The following is a 20,759-nucleotide window of genomic DNA, read 5'->3' as shown; positions in this document are numbered from 1 at the left end:
ACCCATCTTCTCCAGATCCTAGAAAATAACATACATTGCACAATATCCTGAGAGCCTTTAAAACAATTCTGAAGGGCTACATAAAACTGTCAAAAACCATGAAGGTGTAGTGGTCTGTACCTTTATTATACTGAAAACATATAGTGAATAAACGGTTGGAAATCCATAAGGATGGCAAGGGATAAAACTCTGCTTTAGTACTATACCTTATCACATGCCTTTATATTACTTGGAGTGGTTAGAGTGCTAATCACTGGATTTGCATATTAATCCAATATAGACTAGGGACTTGTTTTTCCCCAGTTCTTTTCTGCAGGTATTATCTAGACTGTTGGTTTTCTACCTGTCAAAACTGTTTACTTCACAAGGAAGAAAAAAGTTAGCAGAGACAGCACAATGAGAATCCTTGTGGAATCGTGTTGACAACAGAGACTGCAATAACTACTGCACCACCACCGCCACACACCACACCGCTCCGCCAAGCAGAAACGCGAGTGACAGCTGAGTTAGTTACCTGTATCAGGTTGCTTCCAATCTTGAGAGACAGAACATAAATCCCTGGTATTTTGTTCTCCACTATTTTTTTAATGTACCCCATGCTTTGTGGATTGCAGCAACTGTCTCCTGTGAGAGGGAACAACGCAACACACCGTCAGGCCACGGCTCAGGGCCCTAACCTCGCCTCCGCAAACGTACCAGCCCCCGGCCCGCTACAACGGGGCCAGAAGCCGCCACCGCACACACGGGCCGGGGAGAGGAGGGTCGGCACCTCCCGGTCTTCGTAGAAAACAGCAGCCCAGAGGAGGGGGACACCGGAGCGGGGCCGGGGGCGCCCTGCGAGCTCCCCTCGGGCCTACTCGGGTCCCGGCACGGCCCCATCCACCGGCCGGGCCAGCTAAGCGCCGCTGCCCCGCCCCCAGAGCCGTTACCGGAGGATCGGCTCCGGCCCCGCCCCCGCTGCCGGTCCCGGCTCACCCATGCCGTGCCAGATAACCAGGGGAACGGCGGCGGCCGCGCAGCCCAGGCACAGACCCAGCAGCACCGCCACCACTGCCCTGACCGCCGCCATCTTGACTGGCCACATGACTCGCGCGCGGGTCACGCGGCGGGGGCGGGACTCATGGTGGCGGGAGGGGTCTAGTGCCGGGGGCGGGGCGGGGCCTGGCGGGGCGGGGCTCCGGGCGTTCCCATGCGAGGCGCTGGTTCGAGCCCCGGCCTTGTTCCATCCCACCCGGTTCCCTGAAATCCCAAATCCTGCGAAAGCATCCCGCTCCACGCCCCGGGACACGGAGCCAGGAGACCCCCGTCCCCGTGAGCTACCCCTGGGGGAACGGGGCGGGCAGGGAAGGAACCTCCCTCTACACCAGCCAAGGGAGGGCAGTGGGTACCCCAGGCCATGGGCAGGAGCACCCTGGGGTGGGAGAGACCCCGCTGCCCTGCCAGGCTGTTTGGTGGAGGGTTATAAAGCACGGGTGTAAATAAGACCGTCCCCGGGGAGGTTTGAGGCTGCTGTAAATCACTGTGCTCATAAAGTGTTTGTACAGGCATCTGTGACCGGCGGCCTGCTCCGCTCTCGCTGCACCAGTAATGGCTGCTCCTGCATTTGTTGATGTTTGAGATTCACTTCCCAACAGGGCTGGAGATTATCTCGAGGAGAAGCAGGCAACAGCGTTGCAGGCAGGGAAGGATGCAGCACCACGTGGACGACGCGCAGGCAGGGGCCGGGCCGGAGGCAGAGCAGGATGAAGCCCCTCTGCTTGCTCAGCAGCCCTCCTGCACTGGTAAATCCACTCCGTGGGGAGCAGCGGGCTGAGGTGTGGCCTCAGCAGGGCCCCAGCCAGTAGCCTCAGGCTTTGACATGTCCCCTCCATCCCCGGGCAAGTCTCCTTGCCTTCCTGTCCCTCTGTTCTCCTTCTGGAGGTACAAACTGCCACCCCTGCAGAGGAGGAGGGCAGGGGATCAGTGGTAGATGTCTGGAGGGTACCTGGAAAGAGCTGTCTGTTGCTGCAAGAAGGGGATTGCCTGGCGACACAGATCTGTAGGAGGGAGTGAGAGTTAACCTGTGGCCTCTCTGACTACCCCTGGTTTGTGGGTGCTGTCCGCCCACAGGGCTCTGCTCCACTCGCTGTGGCCTGGCCGTGGTCCTGCACATCTCTTTTTTCCTGGCATACACACTCCGGGTCAGCCTCAGCATCGCCATCATCGCCATGAGTAACAGCAGCCATCCCCACAGCTGGTCCAGCAGTGCTCCCCACAGCTCCGACCCAGGATTTGCTCAGGATGTAAGTGGAAAGCAGACTCAGATAACTGAAAGATCCTTCCTGGGCTCAGTCCACTCGTGTTTTTGCATGAGGACAGACTTGGAAGCAGCCGAGAAAAGCGCTGAGGACAAGGCGGGTGAAGGAGCAGAGCTCAGTCTATTGTGCTTAGGGCTGCATTTCCTGGTTGCTTCTCCCCTTCTGGAGGAGGCTGTGCCTGAAAACCAATCTCTGTCTGACAGACATGTTCTGTCTCCTCCAGGCCCCCACGTACAACTGGAGCGTTGAGACTCAAGGAATCATCCTCAGCTCCTTTTTCTACGGCTACAGCCTCACGCAGGCGCTGGGCGGGTACTGCTCGGGGCTGTTCGGGGGGAAACCCGTCCTGGGCAGCGGGCTCCTGCTCTCCTCTGTTCTCACCCTCCTTGTGCCTCGATCAGCAGAGCTCGGCGTGAGCTGCCTCATCGGGCTGCAGGTGCTGCTGGGCTTGGCTGAGGTCAGTCATGGCTACAAGTGCTGCCAGGCTGCAAAATTTGCTCAGGTTAGCCCTGGCTGCGCTCCTCATGTCCCTTCCCACAACACTCCCTGTTATCTTTGCAGGGAGTGATATTTCCAGCTCAGTACACACTCTGGGCAAAATGGGCCCCTCCACTGGAACGTAGCAGGCTCATGAACATCGCTGATGCTGGTAAGACACAAAGACTTTTCCCTACCACTGATTCAGTAAGTGCAGGACCTCTCCTCACCCCTTTCTTTCCGAGCCAGTCCTTGTAGCAGCTTCAAGTTCAAGGTTCTAGGTCCTTGGCGAAGAAGTGTTAGCAGCATTAAGTCTTTCTACCTCTGCTCCTCCCATCCTATGTCCTCTCTGGCTTCTCAGCTTAGGTCAGCTTGAGGCAGGAGAGGGAACCCGGACCTGAAGGGAGCAAACCTGGATACAAGGGTGCTTGTTTGCACAGGCGCTTCATTTGTGCAACCACATTTTCCTATCACAAATTTGGCTGGAGGCTGTAGCTCTGTCCCACTCACTGCTGGTCACACAAAGTCCCGTTAAAATGACTTCTGTTCTCTAGGATGCACTTTTGGGACTTTCTTTGCTCTCCTTGTGGCTGGGATCATCTGCCAGAGTCTGGGGTGGCCTTTTGTCTTCTACATCTTTGGTGAGTAATGGTCCATCATGTCCCTCTACTCCAACCCCACTGCAGGCCGTTTGCTGGCAGAGCTCCCAAAGGTTCCCCATCAGAGCCCTGCAGGACCAGCTCCATCCTTACTAGTCCCACGCAGAGCTCTGGGCTCCCCTGTCACCCAACAGGCCAGGATGAAGCCATTTTGCTGGGGTACTATTAGGGAATGAGCCTTTGCTGAACCTTTTGTGCCATCAACCCAGACCCTTCCACTGTGAGCGATGGGTTCAGTGGAGTTTGTCCCTTTCCATCTTCCTGCACTCACTTTGCTAGCACCAGCCTCCATGCCGCTGGCTCTTAGCTCTGCCGCAGCTCATTGTCAAAGGAGCTGGCACTGAGAGCCCTGCTCCTCACAGGTGGTGTTGGCTGTGCCTGGTGCCTCTGCTGGTTCTTCCTCGTGCATGAGGACCCTGCACACCACCCGTGGATTAGTGCCAGGGAGCAGGAATACATCGTGTCATCGCTGGCTCACCAGGTAAACACAAACCTTTTAATCACGACTGGCCACACGGCAGGCACCATGCCAAAGGGACTGTTCTGAGGCAGTTCAGCTGGGTTCCTGTAGAGGAATGAAGCTGGGTTAATTAATATTGATAACATACAGCTGTGGGCTGGCTTCAGGGGCAGTGGGTTGCTGTGGCTGGTTCTGTTAAGTGGTTGGGCAGCCAATGAAGAGAGAGCAGCGAAGGAAGAGAGAGGAGGAAGAAGCAGAGAGAAAAGAGAGAACATGTGCCCTGGGTGAGGAGAGCCTAGAAGAAGGCAGCAGAGGGACTGGCATGAAGAGTATGTTGGTATGAGATGGTAAAAGACCTTGTTGCAGCCGGCTAGTTTGGAGAGTGCTGTGACAGGTTCCTTATCCAGCGGCCAGGGCTAGTCCCAGTTTTCTCAGCAGCAGGTGGAGAGGCCAAGGAAAGCCTGGACAGCCTGCCCAGGGGATGTAAGACAGGAGATGGGGCACTGGCTGACGTTTTATTCCTTCCAGGGAAGCTCTCATGGCCGCTCCCTCCCACTTGTGGCCATGGCTAAATCGCTGCCTCTTTGGGCAATCACCATTGCCTGCTTCTGCACAGACTGGCTGTTCTACATGCTGCTGACCTCCATGCCCATGTTCATGAACAACGTCCTCCACTTTGACCTCAGAGAGGTGAGTGCTGCCCTGCAGCTGAGGCTGGTCCCCACAACAGCGACAGGACTTGATCCCTCTGTAGGCTGGGAGCAGGAGGTTCCTCAGGGACATGTCTTCCTGAAGACTGGTGGCCCTGGGACCAAGGGAGCTGCAGTCTTGGAGCTCTTGGCTCCGTTGCTTCGTGCCATGGACACGACAATGCCTTGTTCTCCCTTACGCAGAATGGGTTCCTCTCCTCCCTGCCTTATATTGGGAACGGGCTGGGGCACATCCTGGCTGGGCTGCTGGCTGATTTCCTCCTGGCTAGGCGAGTACTTGGCACAGCAGCTGTCAGAAAGCTCTTCTCAGCCCTCGGTAAGGACAAGCTTTCATCTGCAGTCCAGCCTTTCCACCATGCTTGTATTGCCTGTTACAAAACACATCCCCTTTTCCTCCCAAGGGATGCTGCTCCCAGCCACCTTCCTGGTGGCTGTGCCTTACATTGGCTGCAGTTCCACAGTTGTTGTGGTCCTTCTAACACTGGCCTTGACAATAATGAGCATGACAGGGGCAGGCATCAATATTAACCACATTGATATAGCACCCAGGTAAGTGGCTCTGACCTCTGTGCCCTCCCTGGCTCTGTCCCCTTCCTCTTCCCAATCCCCCAAGGCTTCTGCAACTCCTACTCTCCCTTCACTTCTGTAGCTGGTGGCATTGTAAGCTAAGGAGTAAAATAAAAGATTAAAATCCCCCCCAGTCTTGCAAGGAAGATCCTAGTGTTACTCAGCATGACAGGCAGTATTCATGCAGATGAGGAAAGGGACTGGCAGCGCCTGCCCCTCTCCCTTCTTGTGACAGTTTCCTCTTTTCCTCACTCACGAAACCCTTGCTTTCTCTCCCCAGATATGCAGGGTTCCTGCTGGGAATCACAAATACCTTTGGCATAGTTGCAGGAATTATTGCTCCTACCACAGTTGGACTTCTCATCAGCCAGGTAATTTGGGGCCACAAATCACAAGCACACCCCTGGAAGAAAAGACAGGGCTGCTTTCAGAAATGGATTCCTTTCTCTGCACTGAATCAAAAATTACTCCAAGCCATCCCCCTCTCCCAATGAACACATGTGATATTGTGCCCAGCAAACCAGAGCCTGGACCATTTTGAGGACATGGGGATGACTCAGAAAGCAGGAAGAGCTCCACATGGGCCCCATCTGGATGTACTTAGAGATGAGGAGAGGGTTGAGGGAGTAGGGTGAGGAGGAAGCTTTGTGCCAGGCAGGAAAGCTTCCTGAATTCAGCACAGCACACAATGTTTCCAAAAATGCCAAGGAAGGAAATGCATCTCCAGTAAGAGGAGGTCTGGCATATGTCTTGAGTTGAGCAAAGCTCTTCTGTTGTTGGTGCTAGTATCAAGCAGAGGATGGAGATGAGTTTAATGCCATTGAACTGGGTGGCAGTAGTTGGGTGATCACTACATGGAGATAAAGGGAAGGGCCATACCATGGTGATCTGTTCTTGGCCCCCCAGGATCTCCAGACTGGCTGGCGGAACGCCTTCTTCCTATCTGCAGCTCTCAACCTGTTTGGCCTGATCTTCTACATAGCCTTTGGCAGTGGCACCATCCAAGACTGGGCTAGGGAGGACGCTGCTGGGCAGTGAACATCGGAAGGTACACAAAGGAATGGGCTGCAAGAGGGCTCAGCCCTGTGTCCCTGCCTGTTCCTGGGGCTCTGGCAGCATCCTCAGGCAATGGCATGAGCTCCACAGCCCTGCCTGCACTCTGGCTCTTGGAAGTGCCCAGCACCTTCACCCAGCTCTGTCCCCTTTTGATCCCAATCTACTCCCTTGGGGAGACACCAGCCCTTCGACCTGCGTTGCCCACATTTAACCCTGCCCTCAGCCTTTGCCCACGGGAAGGAATGCTGCAGAGTGGACAGATCCTAAATGGGATCCACAGAGAGCTGGTAAAGTGGGCTGTCAGCTGAGCTCTGTAAGGAGCCTGTGGCTATTTCCAGCAAAGCTGTTCTTAGATGAAGTAAATTGATAATGAATTGGTACAGTAACATTAGTTTTTAACTAGCAGCTTTTCACACCCTCTACAGAGAGGCTCCTAACACTTTTTTTCTATTCTTAATGAGACAAGCTGATTATTCATTTATCCTTCATCCCCTTTTAGAAGCAACCAAGGCAAAAAATAAGGGAAGGCTTTACGGAGTTCAACCTGGCAGCCCTGAGCACAGCCCCTGGGAGGCAGGGAAGGTGATAAGCACGGAAAGCCTTGAGCTGGTGTCATCCTTACTGAGCGAGAGCCCCACTGCAAGCATTCAGCTCAGAATGTTGTCACCGAAAGAGATGTTTAGGCCCCCAAAAAGGGTCTGAATTTGGCTTGCCTGTTTCCCAGAGAAGCTGTGTTACACTCCCAGCCAACTGCAGCGAGGGAGTGGACTGTGACTCCTCACCTGCTCCAGACTAAGTCAAAATGGTGCAGAAAGAGGATCCAGATCCCAGACAGAGATGTGAAACTCACAAATGGTTTCCTGACAGAGTGAAGTGAAATCTAAACACATTCCCAGGTCTGGCTCAAGGAACTTGGGGCTGCGAGGGCGGGAGAAGCTCTGGTAAGCTATGCTCAATGCTGCCTGGGAGTGGAGAAGCGCCAACACCTTCTGGTGCAGCATCTCCCAGCAAAGCTGCTGTGGCTCATCCCACTGGCCTCGGCAGCAGACTGGGCCTGCTGGTGGACCACCAGCCCCTCCGCCACTGTCGGCCTGGCCCCAGCGCTCCCTGCAGCGAGCCGCAGGGCGCAGGCAGCTGCTCACGGTGGTGCGGGCCGGGCCCCGGCCCCAGCCTGCCTGCGGGGCAGGGGGTGAGGGCGGGCAAGGCCTCCCCGTCCCCGCGGGCCCGTGGGACAAAATGGCGGCGTGGGCTCCCGCCCGCCCCACCGCGGTTACCCCGGCAACTGGCCGCAGCGCAGTGCCGCCCTCCGGCCGCCAGGGGGCGCCGTCTCGGGCGGCGCGCCGTCCCATAAGACCCCGCGGCACCGCCCAGTTGATCTCTTCCCCGCCCCCATCATGGCGGTGAGTAGCGGCACCCGCGGGCCGGGGCCGGGTTGGGGCAGTTTCTATCTGCCGCCATCCGCCCTCGGAGGGGCCCGGCCCCGGCGGGCGGGAGAAGGGGGGGCCGGGACGGGGGGCTGCGGGGCCCGTGTGGGCGGGGAGGAGCCGGTGGTCTGCCCTGGGGGAGCCGCGGCCGTGACAGGCCGCGGCCTGCTCGGTGGCTGGGCCACCGCGCTGGGATTCGCCGCGGCGGTGGGGCAGGGCTCGGGGCCGGGCTGCAGTAGCGGCCTGGCGTCCCCCGTTAGCCCCCCGTGTCGTTTCTCCTCAGCAAGACCAAGGTGAGAAGGAGAACCCCATGCGGGAGCTGCGCATCCGCAAGCTCTGCCTCAACATCTGCGTCGGGGAGAGCGGGGACAGGCTCACCCGGGCGGCCAAAGTGCTGGAGCAGCTGACGGGCCAGACCCCTGTCTTCTCTAAAGGTGAGGGCGGGGAGGGTTGACCTGTTGGCTGCCGGGGGTCTGCTTGTGCTGGGGCTGCCAAGGTGCCGTTTGTTTTCTGGCTTGAGCAGTGGTGGTTGTCTTTTCTCTGGTGGGCATGCAGGGGGTGAAGTGGCAGTGTGGCTCCGTGACGGAGCCCTTGGGGACGTCTCTGCTTTTTGCAGGGCCTTGTGCTGAGAATTGGGGGACCTTAAATCCTCAGGTGCTGGCGGCTGCTGCTGTCAGTTCCATTCTGCCTCCGGACTCAGGCTACTGCTCTGCCCTCATCCCCAAATAGGAGCGCATGGTTGTCTTGGTTCTTTTTTCTTTCCTGTAAAGTCATTTCTTTGGTTGTCTTAAGCTCTGAATGCCCTGGGTGGAAATTCTGTGAACAGCCTCTAAGTGGAATTATTGCTGTTTACAGCACGGTACACTGTAAGATCCTTTGGAATCAGGAGAAATGAGAAGATTGCTGTTCATTGCACGGTTCGTGGGGCCAAAGCAGAGGAGATTCTGGAGAAGGGGTTGAAGGTGAGAATTTGGCAGGTCTGGATCTTTGATCTGTGAAAGAACAACCGACTGAAAAGATGTGTGTTTTGAAATGTTGCACCTGAGCTAGTTACAGGTTGGTTATGGATAGTCTGACACGCAGTCTGCAGTGTTTGCACTGTTTCTCTGGTTGTTGCTTTATCCTTATGTAAGAGTTAGCTGCTGCATTCACTGCTTTCTTTTGGAGTTCTGCCTTTGCTGCTGTGATTTATGAGTAGGCTGTGGGAGCAAAATCTTAGGGCTAAAGACGGCATGTAGGCGAGTTGTGGGTCTGGTAGCCGTTAGTAGAACATGCAAGACTTTTTACTCTTTTTGCAGTCAGTAATGAAATAGTGATGGACAACAAATGTTTCAGGTGCGAGAATACGAGTTGAGAAAAAATAACTTCTCAGACACCGGGAACTTTGGCTTTGGAATCCAGGAGCACATCGATTTGGGAATTAAATATGATCCCAGTATTGGTATCTACGGCTTGGACTTTTATGTGGTGCGTATTCCCTGCTTCCTTGCAGCTGCTGGACTTGTGTCAAAGCTCTAGAAGGAACCTAGAACAGTAACTGGCTTGTGAACTTCCTGCCAAGTGCTGGAAGATAGAGGAAAAAAAAGTCAACAAAACCCAAGTCTAAACTGAGATTCCCAGGGCTGCTGTAAAATCCCTAATTTCTGACATGTCTCACAAAGCTTCTTCAGAAACACATACTGTTGTTCTTACTGGTACTCCTGGGATAACACCGAGGCAGCTGTGCTAGGTTTGGGGAAGGAAAGAGCAGCTGTGGAGAGCGCAGCAGGGGCTTCAGGAATGCAGAATGAAAGATGGGCTGCGTTGCTGGAAGATTCTCCCTCCATTTAGAGGGCTGGGGCTGGGTCACGTAGCAGTGGTGGCTGGCATGTTCAACTCATTCCATTCTGCTGCGCATCACTCAATCTGAAATAGAGGGAAGTGGTTCCATATGTGTTAGCAGTGCTGCTCAATGTACCTTTTCTTGAGAACTGAGGCCTCTGGGTATGGAATAGTGAATCTTCCACACTCGCTTTGTTTTCTCGGAGTCTGTGTACGTGCTGAGTTGTCCCACCTAGGCGCTGTCCCTGTCAATTTACGTGGCTGCTCAGGAGTTACTTTTCAGTTACATTGAGGCTGGGGGTGGGGGGTAACACTCTGTCGTGAACATGACTCGGACAAGATGATGTTACTGATGTGGAAATCCTAGCCCCTTCCCTCCTAGGATACTATTAAGTTTAAGAAAATAAATAAGTGCAAGAATGAAATAGTGCTGTTGGCCTCCTCTCTTGGCAGGTGCTCGGCAGGCCTGGTTTCAGCATTGCTGACAAGAAACGCAGAACTGGCAACATTGGAGCCAAGCACAGAATTGGAAAGGAAGAAGCCATGCGCTGGTTTCAGCAAAAGGTAAGATCCATCTTTATTTCTGTATCCCAAGAGTTTCCTAGCAAGTATCAACAAAATGCTTCACTGTGGAAAGACTGGAAAAAGTTGCTGGGCAGGAGGAGATTTGATCACTGCTTAAATAACTTATTTTTACTGCTCTGGGGCAGTAGAAGCTGTGTTTGAGCGTGAGTGCTGTTCACACTCCTGGTTTTTTGTGTGCTGAACTGAAAGAGCAGCTCTTACAGGATAGCTGGAAGTATCAGAGCTCTTGTGTAAATCTGTCTCCCACAATTTTTGGAGGTGTTATGTGTATGTGGATCAGTAGTGACGAGGCAGAGTTAGGATTTGTTTATATGATGCAGCTCCTAGCTCAGCTGCCAGAGTTGGAGGGTGGAGTGATCCAAATAAAACACGTTCTTGGGTTTATCTGTCCGTAGTGCTGTCTGACATAGACTGGGTAATGAAGGGGAGATGCCAAAAGCTTGATTGAAAATGCTCAGAGATCAGGGCTACAGATATTTTTTCAGAGGTGGAAAGGGTGGACAGTCTGTCTGGAGGCTTTTTACTGGCTGCTCTGCCTAGATCTACACCAGTCATACCCTGCACAGGGAGGGCTCCAGCCTACTCCTGCCGAATGGCTTTTTTCCCCTGCTCCTGCCTGGTTCTGCTCACTGTGGCATTATTACCTTCAGGGGCCAAATCCTGGGACTGTGAAAGGGTCGAGTGTAGTTCTGGTCAGATCAGCCTTTAAAAGTTGGGGCTTCTTGTATAGCTGGGCTGATGAGCAGTTTAATGTTTATCTGAACAAATTCCCCCTTGAAGGTTAACAGCACAGCAGCAAAGTAGAAAGGCAGTTCGCTGCAGAACTGGGGTTTCACATCCGTGTTGGCTGGCTGCCTTCGAATGAATGTGGTGACTGTTTCGTGCGCAGCAGTGCTGCACCTTTACCTACTGGTAATTTCTCACATGGTTCTTTCTTTCTTTCTCACAGTATGATGGTATCATCCTTCCTGGTAAATGAGCAGTTCCTGATAAACCAGCAGTTCGTGTTACGAAAAAAAATAAAATTTTCTAACCCCTAACTTCTGTTGTGAATTTTGTGGGGGCTCCTCCCAACCTGGGAAGCTGCTAGGAGCAAGGGTCGCTCATACCCGAAAAGGCAGCAGAAGAACATGGACTGGTGCTGTGCACTTGAAGAGAACGTGTTGTTCTGGCGGAGCAAGTGTTAGATTTACGCGGTGCAGTCTCCACTTCTGTACTGTCCAGCTGCACAATTAATACGGAGAACCCTTACTATAGTCTGCAGGTGGGTGTAGAAAGAAGATGGAATAAAAAAAAAAGTGCTTTTTGATCACTGGAGTTGTAGACCAGATTTTCTGGAGGGTTAAATTCCTGAGGGGAACAGAGTCGGTGTGCTGGTTCTGATCCTCCACAGACCAGCTTTTGCAGTGTTAAGGGCAGCCTGCTCTAATGATGAGGGATTCTGAATTAGCAGAAGAAACTCTCTTGCTCTAGGAACTATTGGGAATGCAAGTTCATTGGGAAGCCAAAGGAAGCAGCACATGTATCCTCTTAATAAAGCAGAGCCATAAAGCAAAAATGTGGCTGAGGTTTATTTGTCCAAGATAGTGTGGCAGGACCGGTTGGGAGGACTGAGGGCTGGGTAAGGCCTGTGGTGCTGGCACTGGTGAGGTTCCTGAGCTGGGATTCAAACTGGTGCTGCAGGAGGGGGCTGAGATCAGCCAGTAGGACCTCCTGATTCACGCTGCTTCTGTGGGTAGCGAGTGACCTTGAGTGCCTGTATCTGCTGCCAGTAGGGTTGTTTCTGCAGTGCTCTTAACATGCTATAGAAATCTTGAAGCAATTATTGGATGTGCTTAGAATGTAGGGGATGAATCTTGACTGCTTTGTTGAAATGTTTCAGGAGGGTGAACTTACACTGCTGTAATCACACAGTCAGACCGTTTTCCTCTGCAAAGGAATGGCCTTTATTGTTTAAAGAGAAAATTCCCTGCAGGACAATACAGCTCACACAAGTGGAGTTCAGTGACACCCTTGCCTCTGCTAGTGTTCAGTCCTCCTGCACCTTACAGTGAAAAGTTATAATTAAAAAAAAAGCAAGGAACAAACTCACTTCAATACAAGTCTGCACACTCCACCATCAGTGATTGTACAGTGTTGTCTGAAATACTAGACCATTGTCAAGCCTGTCGGGAGTTGAAGTCCAGGGGAGGTGGCCAGGACTGTTCAGGATGGAGCCCATTCCAAGATATACTGGGCAGTGTGTGCTGTGCATGCTAAAACACACAAAGCGGAATTTGAACAGAAAATGGTGTTCTGCCTCAGTATAGCTTTATGCTTGATGTGAACTCTTTAATTGAGACAGAATTCTCAGAGGAAGACCTGTGAACTAACTATGGCAAGCTGCTCAGTTTTGGTGAGTTGCGAAAGGAAGCAAACCAGCCTGCTTTGCTGAGGCTCTTGTCTTGGCATCTTCAGGGCACATTGGGGTTCCCTTGTGCAGCTCATTGGCTTCCTGGATGCCATTTCACTGTGCTGTGCAAAAGAGACCAGAACAAAACCGAACATTTGTCTGGATGCTCGGCAGCACGTAGCTGCCTCAGCCTGAGACAAAGGTGATAAGCCACTCTAGAATGATGCATGTGCTCCAGGAACAGGACCCGTTACCAGAAGATGCTGGCCTCAGCATGTGACTGATGTCTTGTTGTGACTGATGTCTTGTTATGACTGTGGGTTTGAGACCAGGAAATAATCGTTGCTCTCTCTCTTGCCTCCTGCTCGTCACAGGCTATCACTGCTCTGGGGCTGTATCCGAGACCTGCCGGGGCAGGGTTTGGGGTGCTGTGGTGCCGTCCCTCGCAATGTACTTGGCCCAAGAGACTGAGTCTGCTCTGCAGTCCCTGTGCCCTCTGAAAGGGGAGCCAGGTTTTAATAAAGACTGGTTACTGTCTCACTCAGTTGTAGTGACAGGGAGAGACCCCAGGCACTAAGCAAGTGTTTGCCCCTGGAAACTTGAGTTTCCCAATGATTTCTCCTTTCGCGGGTCAGACTGTGGTTACAGTAATGGGGAAGCACTAAGTTCAAAACCAAGCTGTCAGCTCAATAGTACAAAGTAACAGGACCTGGCTAGGAATAAATCTAACTGCTCCTGGTTTAGCTGTGGAGGGATTCTGTTCCAGCTGACACTTATTTTCAGGGCACCATTGGCCTCTCACATTTCCTAGAGTCTTATAGCATCCTCAGGCACTTTCCTGATACCTTCTGAACTACAGCGCAGCACTTGGAAGAGCAAGAGATCTTTGTGAGTTGCTCCAGTAGTTCTCTTCCTTGCTGTCAAGGTTCACTTTATTCCTAGTGTGAAGGTATCTAGCTTCAATGAGTAAATATTAAATGTTTTTCCCTTGAACAAATGCTACGTGAGCAACAGGGTCTGTTCCAGACCTGTCACTTTCTTGTAACTAATAGCAATACTACTGTTCAAAGTGTCTCATGATACTACTCCTACAGTACAATTTCTCCTGCATTATTCTAGTTTGTTTTTCTTCTTTTATTTTTTCCCATTTTTTTCCAGTCCACACTGCAATACAGTGCTGCAGGCTGAGGAAAAAAGCTTTTCTGTCCTGCTTGCTTCCGTGTCTGCCCTGCTTGAGCAGTACCTGCTTAAGCTGCGGGATGGAGATGCAGGCAGCTCAGAAGAAGCTTTCCTAGAGCCCAAAACTTGCCATGATGGAATAAGAGTGTCTGAGACTTTGCAGTGACTCCAAACACCAGCGTGCCTGCCCATCCAGCTGCGCTACACTCCTGAGCTCTGTCTCCTTCCCTAGCTGCTGGCATAAGCCATGTGGCACTCGGGGCTCTTTATGTGCTGGCTGCTGCTGAGGCCACAGAGCTGGCCCGGGACCTGGAGCTCAGGGGGCGTGGGAGGGTGATGGTGCAGCATGAGACACCCACGGTGGCCTCAGGGAGGTCCTCGTCCTCAACCCACTCATTGAGGTCAGGATTGTAGCACTGCACGCATTTCTGATACCTCTTCCCACTCTCGTTCCAGCCACCCACCAGGCATAAGCGCCCCTCCAACAAAGCCACCCCAGCTGTGCTGACCCCCGTGGGCAGGGGTGCCATGTAACTCCACTGCCCCGTGAGTGGGCTGTAGCACTCCACGGACATCACGTCCACCCGCTCGCCCTGGGGACCCAGCTGGCTCCCACCCAGCACGTACGCTCGGTTGGCCACGGTGGCTGCGCAGTGCCAGCCCCTGGGGGTGCTGAGCCTTGCCTGCTCTCTCCAGGTGTCACTGCTGGGCTCGTAGCAGCACACTGTGCGAGAATAGGCATGGCTGATGTAGCCACCGGTGACCAGGAGCTTGCCATCAATGACAGTGGTGGCGTGGCAGCAGCGGGGTGTCTCTAGGCTCGCCTTGCTCTGCCAGCTGTTGGTGGTGGGGACATAGCACTCGACAGATGCCAAAGCGCCCTCGGCGTTGCGCCCTCCGACAGCGTAGAGGAGCCCTTCGCAGGCGTTCAGGCTGAAGTGCGTCCTCCTGTGCTGCATGCTGGCCAGGTGCAGCCAGGTGTTGAAGCGGGGGTCGTACCTGGGGGACGAAGGGCAGATCTGTCTGTCCAGGACTAGTGTCAGAGCCGTGGGGAGAAGGGCCTGCCAGATATCTGCCTTTGGAGGAGACAACTCATGCTCTGGAAGAGCCTCTCTGTCTTCTCCAGCACTAAAGCATCTGGACAGGCACTGCAGATGGAGACAATGCCACTGCACAGGACTGGATCCTACTTGTGACTGCTGGGGTCGTTGCTTTAGAACAGCCCAACATTGCTCCTGCTACCACAAGCTGCAGCCTGGCTTGGAAATTCCGAGTGCTACCAATCTGAGGTGCCCCGCAGCACTGCCACTGTTCCCTCTGTTGGGTCTTGGCAGGTAGAAGAGGTCCTAGGGACAGGTCTTCCCAGCCCAGCCGGCCAGGCCAAAGACAGGCAGGTGGTAAGAAGCTGGTTCCTTGTTTGCCCACGAGATGGCAGAGGGAATGGGAGTGTCCCCAGAGCGATGCCACAGGGACCAAAGCCAAGCTGGGAAAGGCGGATGAGCTACTGGTCAGAAACAGAAAAGAGACCTGCCAGTGGGTCCCTGAGACCTCACTCGGTGCAGGAGAAAGAGCCCAGTGATGGCTCCTAACCGAGGAGTGGTGATTTGGGGCCACAAAAGGCTTCCCTCGAGCGGTGCCCGTGATGCTGTGTGTGTGCGTGGAGCCTCAGGTGGCTAAGCCAAGCTGTGGGCAGAGCCACTGCAAGTTCAGGTTTAGGTTGCAAACAAAATACTGCATGTCAGGTTGCCATGGTTACATCTCCTTTCTTTGAATAGTAATCCCTTGGCAAGCCAGTGACAGGTTTATGGGGATTTAGGAAACAAACCTTGTCATTTACATGATGAAAAGAGAAATGGAGGCAGAGAGAAGAAAGCCTGAAGGGCAACAGGATCCTACAGATAGTAAATGTACCTTAAAATGAACCCAGGCAAACCAGAGACCGGGTCGAGGCTGGCACTGGCTGGAGGAACAGCCAGGGGACTAAAAGGGGAGCCCCCCCGAGCAACAAAATGGCTTACTTCTAAATAATGAGGTCCCCCATTTCTCCAATAGCCTCGCAGCTACGAAGAAGCCCTGCCTTGCCCTCATCCTGCATCGGTGCTGCAAGTTGCCAGAGGACATGGGCAGCGCAGCCCAGGCACCAGAGTCCCCAGGGCAAGCCCAGGTTAAGGTCACACAGAACAAATGCCTAGAAGTGGTTTCCAGGTCTCGAGTCTCACAGTTCAGCACCTGATGCTGAGTCTCGCTGTGTTTGTCCCTCCCTGGCAGCATTATCTGAGAGGCCAGACCTACCTTCTGGTCACTGAGAGCAAAGAGGAACCTTTCTGCTGTGCTCGTCCCTCACCCCATGAGAGATGCTGGGCACAGGCAGACATGGCAGAGATCTGAACCCCTTCCCTGGGTCTGCGTGGCAGGTGGAGCCCGTCTTACCTGTTCAGGCTGCTGACGGCATGCTTGGCCTGGTTCCTGGCATCGTTTTGGTCTTCACCACCCGCAATGTAGATGAATCCATCCATCACCACAACGCACTGGTTAAAACTTTTTGCTGGCATCTCTGTCAGCTTGTTCCAGTTTCCCTCTGCATCCCTGTAGCTGATGTCCCTGCTAAGAGCCTTCTCGGTCAAAGCTGGACGACCCCCAACTGTGACAAGCACTCTCTGGCCTCCCCGTATCCTGGTTCTCCGAGACTGAAGGCTGTTTTGCTGGTGAGGGAGCAGGTGGTAATTCATAGCATCCACAAGGAGCTTGTGGCATTGTGGATCTTGCATCATGCGTGGCACAGGTTGCACATGGTTGACCAAGTCCGGAGCTGAGATTGTGCCAAATCGAATGTTGCTCAGGAGGTCAGCAGCATAGCGGACCCGTTTCGGGTCAAACTCCAGCCACTTGACAGCGATCTGGAAAGCTGCAACCTCACTGGGTATCTGCAGGCCATCATCCATCAGCAACTCATTGATCTGATCGAAGGGGAGTTTCATGAACTGGTCAGTCTTGGAGAACTCCAGGAAGTTTTCCCGGATGAATTTCCGTGTGGCGTCTTTCACCTGGTTGAGGCTGTAGGTGGCTGAGATGTTGGCGATGTACACGCAGTTCTCCACAGCCATCTCCCGAATGAGGAAGTCACTGCACATGTTCAGCAGTGTTGGCACCTGCAGCTGGGTGGCCGCAGCGATGGTGCTGCCGATGGTGTACAGTGAGAGGCTCAGCTTCCCCGTGTAGGCATAGGTGATGATGGTGGTCAGGCCCAGTGGTGAGATGTCGTGGAGCTCCACCTGGCGCAGCTGAGGGTCCCTCTGCAGCAGGCGGTGGAAGTACTCGCTGCAGGAAGCCAGGACGAGCTTATGCACCTCAAAAGACTTTGTTTTCGTGGCAATGGTGAGATCGCAGAGGAACTGCTTCTGGCGCATCTGGTTCATCCCCTCCAAAAGGCTGGCTCCATGGTCTGGCGCTTCAACCTCCGTGGCCGTGCAGTGGAAGCCGTTAGAGCCGCTGTCGTACAATCCATTCAAGTGATTGAGGTGTTCAACATCTAGCAAAGAATCTTCCACCATCACTGGGGTGATGGATGCATCCTCTTTATCCACCTTGGGCTTCTTGGGAGTTTTCTTTTTGGGTGCCATTTTGGCAGAATTGGAACAGGACCTGGAGAGAAAGAAGAGGTGGGGAGCCTTGAAGTAGGGGTACAGGTGTCCTTCTGTCTTTAAGACATGCGATTAAGCAAAGGGAAAACTCCCACTGACTCATATACCCTTTGGGTCAGGCCAAGGAAAGGATGGAAACTGCCTCCCAAGCCCTGTACCCCTCTGAGCCCTGCGAATGGCGTCAGGGGCTATGACTGCAAGAGGGGATCCTCAACTCTTAAGCAGTACCAGCACCTTTGCTGTATTAAAAAAGCACTGGGGATTTTGGGTGGTTGCACTGGGAAACAGGGAGCACCCACTGTTTCCTGAGGCGTGGGGCCATGCTCAGTCCTGCAGACAGCTTCGCTCTCTGGGGTGAGGCGGGCTCCAAGCAGAGCGAGGAAGCAATCGCAGGGTGTTTCACCAGATTCCAGGGCACCTTAGATGGGGTCAGTAAGTTCCAGCAGCTCTGACCAAAGTTCCCACATTGCAGTAAGGTGAAATTAACCCCAGCACTGCAGGACCACACATAAAAGGGTGTTTATTTCCCTCTCAGCCCCTTGGGCATGGCGCGGCAGTGCTGAGTAACCAGCGGGGCCAGCTGCCCTTTGGGGTGACCGGTTTAGAATGCAGTTGAAAGGAGGGGGGAAAAAATGAACAATAAAAATCCAGCTTTTGAATATTCCCAAATTCCAGTTTGAAGCTCTAGTCTGAAACTTGGTGGTGACCTCAACTCCTCTGAGGGAGCTCGGAGCAGCCAATAGATGAGGGAACAAATCTGCCGGCCAGAAATAGCTGTAACTGTGCTGTCTCACATGTCTGGGTACTGTTTATTATGCTTGGCCATAAAGATCAGGTTTCTTGGAACTGAGTAATCAGCTTGTATTTAGCACCGGGCAAAGAAGAAGGGGGGCATTATGAGACTTCAGTAAAAATATGGAGAAGGGAAAAGTTTTGTAAAAGTCCCTGCCAGGAAAGAGGATTCAGGGCTGAGTCTGAGGGGGAGAGCAGCAATGCTGGCCTGGCCGAGCTCAGCTGGCCGGGGTGAGCAGAGACGACACAGAAGCCAAGGGGATCCAGGAGCAAAGTCCCAGGCACTTGAGCCATCCCTGGTATTGCGGTGTTTCACGGGACTACCCCAATTTACACCACTGAGAGCTCATCTACCACAGTGTCATATCCTGGAGCAGGCGTTAGTCCTTCTGAAACTGGGACGCAAATGCCACGCTCCACGTGTGTTTGAATATGAAACGGTTTCTGGCAACCAGCTCAGGATTGGGAAAAGGAACTGGGATTTACCTTTTCCAAGCAACCACACTCTGATATTTCCAAGGACACATTTTGTTCAGACTATCCATTCCCCAGGAAAATTTCCAGTTTCAGCTTTTCAGCTGGATGTCAAGTGAAAATACAGGTTAAATATTGGAATTTCCCAGGAAATGAAAATGTTTTCCCAGGCCTTCTCTCCACATCCCTCAGACCTGCATCTCTCTGAGACAGAGTATTGCAAGAACATCCTTGCTGGCAAACAAACCCAAAGAGAAACAGGATTTGTCCTGGAGGGAGGTGGCTGTCCTGCTGCCCCCAATGCTGAGACCAGTCCCAGCAGGATGGGTGCCAGGTCGAGGTCTGCAACCCAGTGGGCTGCACTGAGGATCTACCGGATCCCTTCTGCACCCCAGACTGCCCTGATTTTGGCTTTTTTTTTTTTTTTAACAGAAACAAGCACAATGTCTGCAGCAAGCCACTGTTTCTGTTCATAAAACTGCTCACCCTCCTTTCAGGCACTCCAGACCCCATTTTAGAGAGGTGACACCAGTGCTCAGCAGCTTCTGTAGACCTGGTATGGAGCCTAGCATCACATCTGAGCAAGCTGACCTCTGAAAGCCTTCTTAACTCCTTCTGGAAAGCCCAGCAATGCAGCTGGCTTTCTCCATCCCCTGTCCACCCGACTCAGGAGCCAAGGGGGAAAGTTGTTCTGGGATAAAACAGAGGTCTTCTAACCGCATTACGCTTCATACAAGTAAAAAGGAGCCATGAGAACTTTGGGGCTCATATTGACATCTGTGGGGTCCTGCCTGTCCCCTTTGGGCACCTTTGACAGACTCCGATTTGAAGCATGTGTTCATGTTATTCCAGTGTCTGGCTGCAGGAGGGCAAAACGACCTTTACTACCTGCACTTATTTAAAATGGGACATCATTACTGTTTCTGATTGAAATACCACTGTAGTGACTTGAAAGGGATATTTTTCCTACGGATTAATCCTGGCTGCTGGACTAATCTAGGGAGCTGGAATGGTTTGAAGAGATTTCAAAGGGCCCAGACATAAAGAAGGGAAGGCAGGACTTTTTTCTAGCTGTTTAACTGCTTTTAAAAGACAGTAGTTGCCCTCACATCCTTCCAGTGCTGCTAATCTCAGCCTGCACCAGATTACTGACCTAACAGCAAAACAGGACCTACACGGGGTGATCTTGTGTCTTCGGAAGTTATGGCAGGCTTCTTTAATATCTAATCAGAGTTCCTCTCCTTTACTAGCCTGTGGCTCCAGCCCTGCGTTTAAGCAGGGTTTGAGTCACAGCGAAAACCGAGCTGGCCTGGAAAACCACCTGGATGCTGCAGCTCTGGGCACTATTTTGCTGCCAGTGTAATTTCTCCAGCCCCATTTTAGAAAAAACCAAAGCCTTTCCCCATGCCGTTATTTCCATTATTCAGCAGTTCCCGTGCCCCATGCCAGCTCTTTGCAAATCCTGCTAGGTGAGCCCTGGTTCTCCATGACTCATGTATAGGCTGTGTCAGCTCCTTACCTTGCTGTTAAGACCGGTTAGTCCAAGGGGAAGCTCTGACCAGCACGGGGCCCTGCATGTTGAGACACAGAGACCCTCAACTTTCCCCACGCAACATCCTCCTCCCTCCTCTTCCCTCCCAGCCAGCTGACTGCTCTTATCACTTCTACATTTACAGCGGGCTTTTGGGGTGATGTGAGGACAGACGCCCTCAGCTGAGCCCTGAGAGACATGGAAAGGGCGGGATTCAGGTAGCGCTGCTCTAGCCAAGGGCATCAGCGCAGCCAGCACCATGAGAAGGCAGTAAAGCAAAGGCCTGCACGATTGCCTGGCCGCTGCCAAGGGCAAGGCAGTGAGGAGGCAGCCAAAGACCTGGCTCCACTCCAGAGGGGTTCACCAGGGGATTTTGGGATGAGCTGGGGGGACATTGCCCCATGACACCTTCCCCGCTCTCCTGAGAGCACGGAGAGGACGGCAGCTCCTAGCCCCGAGCCTGAGGAGCCCCACCATGGCCTCGCTCCATTTCCATTCGGCCACAAACGATTCTAGAAACCTACTTTCCAGTCACTCCCAACAGCCGTGGTGGAGCCGTTAAACCATTGTGAGGCAACGGGAATAGGTATGAAGCGACGTTCCTCAGGAAAGACTGTCCTGACCACCGTGAGGCCCCAGGTGGCACCGCCGCCTCAGCCAGGGGCGGCCATAACGGCCGCGCGCCCCGCAGCGG

The 20,759-nt window shown here is 53.2% G+C and overlaps 3 protein-coding genes across 7 annotated transcripts; 2 read left to right on the top strand and 1 right to left on the bottom strand.

Annotated features, from left to right (window-relative positions):
• The first annotated feature begins 976 nt into the window (after positions 1-976).
• Positions 977-7,423, top strand: LOC101924604 (sodium-dependent phosphate transport protein 3-like). 3 transcript variants are annotated; one of them, XM_013296624.3, is made up of 12 exons: positions 977-1,311; positions 1,635-1,781; positions 2,110-2,282; positions 2,521-2,754; positions 2,859-2,946; positions 3,329-3,415; positions 3,796-3,914; positions 4,422-4,583; positions 4,787-4,919; positions 5,005-5,152; positions 5,451-5,541; positions 6,077-7,423. In XM_013296624.3, exons 1-12 carry the CDS (start codon positions 978-980, stop codon positions 6,206-6,208), a joined length of 1,848 nt encoding a protein of 615 aa, XP_013152078.2. In that variant the 5' UTR covers position 977; the 3' UTR covers positions 6,209-7,423. The 3 variants fall into 3 exon arrangements, with proteins under 3 accessions (XP_013152078.2, XP_027637866.2, XP_055656981.1); XM_027782065.2 differs by lacking the exon at positions 2,521-2,754; XM_055801006.1 differs by lacking the exons at positions 4,787-4,919; positions 5,005-5,152.
• Positions 7,424-7,550: 127 nt separating this feature from the next.
• On the top strand, positions 7,551-11,096 carry RPL11 (ribosomal protein L11). The gene is made up of 6 exons (XM_055801029.1): positions 7,551-7,626; positions 7,934-8,084; positions 8,506-8,612; positions 8,986-9,117; positions 9,925-10,035; positions 11,006-11,096. Exons 1-6 carry the CDS (start codon positions 7,621-7,623, stop codon positions 11,033-11,035), a joined length of 537 nt encoding a protein of 178 aa, XP_055657004.1. The 5' UTR covers positions 7,551-7,620; the 3' UTR covers positions 11,036-11,096.
• Positions 11,097-11,978: 882 nt separating this feature from the next.
• On the bottom strand, positions 11,979-20,755 carry LOC101924438 (kelch-like protein 31). Of its 3 annotated transcripts, XM_013296632.3 has the most exons (4): positions 20,590-20,755; positions 20,054-20,105; positions 16,058-17,269; positions 11,979-14,626 (listed from the first exon to the last, which is right to left on the bottom strand). In XM_013296632.3, the coding sequence occupies exons 3-4, from the start codon at positions 17,245-17,247 to the stop codon at positions 13,894-13,896; spliced, it is 1,923 nt and encodes a 640-aa protein (XP_013152086.1). In that variant the 5' UTR covers positions 17,248-17,269; positions 20,054-20,105; positions 20,590-20,755; the 3' UTR covers positions 11,979-13,893. The 3 variants fall into 3 exon arrangements, with proteins under 3 accessions (XP_013152086.1, XP_013152087.3, XP_055656980.1); XM_013296633.3 differs by lacking the exon at positions 20,054-20,105; XM_055801005.1 differs by lacking the exon at positions 20,590-20,755 and having other exon boundaries at positions 20,054-20,560.
• Between the last annotated feature and the right edge of the window lie 4 nt (positions 20,756-20,759).

This window comes from Falco peregrinus, chromosome 3 (assembly GCF_023634155.1).
Source record: "Falco peregrinus isolate bFalPer1 chromosome 3, bFalPer1.pri, whole genome shotgun sequence".
Lineage (NCBI taxonomy): Eukaryota > Metazoa > Chordata > Aves > Falconiformes > Falconidae > Falco > Falco peregrinus.
Note: the sequence above shows the minus strand (reverse complement) of the source record. Positions and strands in the feature narration are given on the sequence as shown.

Excerpts from the sequence above, each read along its gene's own strand:
- LOC101924604 (XM_013296624.3), top strand. The coding sequence starts at position 978 with ATGCCGTGCCAGATAACCAGGGGAACGGCGGCGGCCGCGCAGCCCAGG. Across the intron at positions 4,584-4,786 it reads TCCACTTTGACCTCAGAGAG|AATGGGTTCCTCTCCTCCCT; the intron begins GTGAGTGCTGCC and ends TCCCTTACGCAG. Across the intron at positions 4,920-5,004 it reads AAAGCTCTTCTCAGCCCTCG|GGATGCTGCTCCCAGCCACC; the intron begins GTAAGGACAAGC and ends TTTCCTCCCAAG.
- RPL11 (XM_055801029.1), top strand. Across the intron at positions 8,085-8,505 it reads GACCCCTGTCTTCTCTAAAG|CACGGTACACTGTAAGATCC; the intron begins GTGAGGGCGGGG and ends TGCTGTTTACAG. Across the intron at positions 8,613-8,985 it reads TTCTGGAGAAGGGGTTGAAG|GTGCGAGAATACGAGTTGAG; the intron begins GTGAGAATTTGG and ends CAAATGTTTCAG.
- LOC101924438 (XM_013296632.3), bottom strand. The coding sequence starts at position 17,247 with ATGGCACCCAAAAAGAAAACTCCCAAGAAGCCCAAGGTGGATAAAGAG. Across the intron at positions 14,627-16,057 it reads GCCGTCAGCAGCCTGAACAG|GTACGACCCCCGCTTCAACA; the intron begins GTAAGACGGGCT and ends TTCGTCCCCCAG.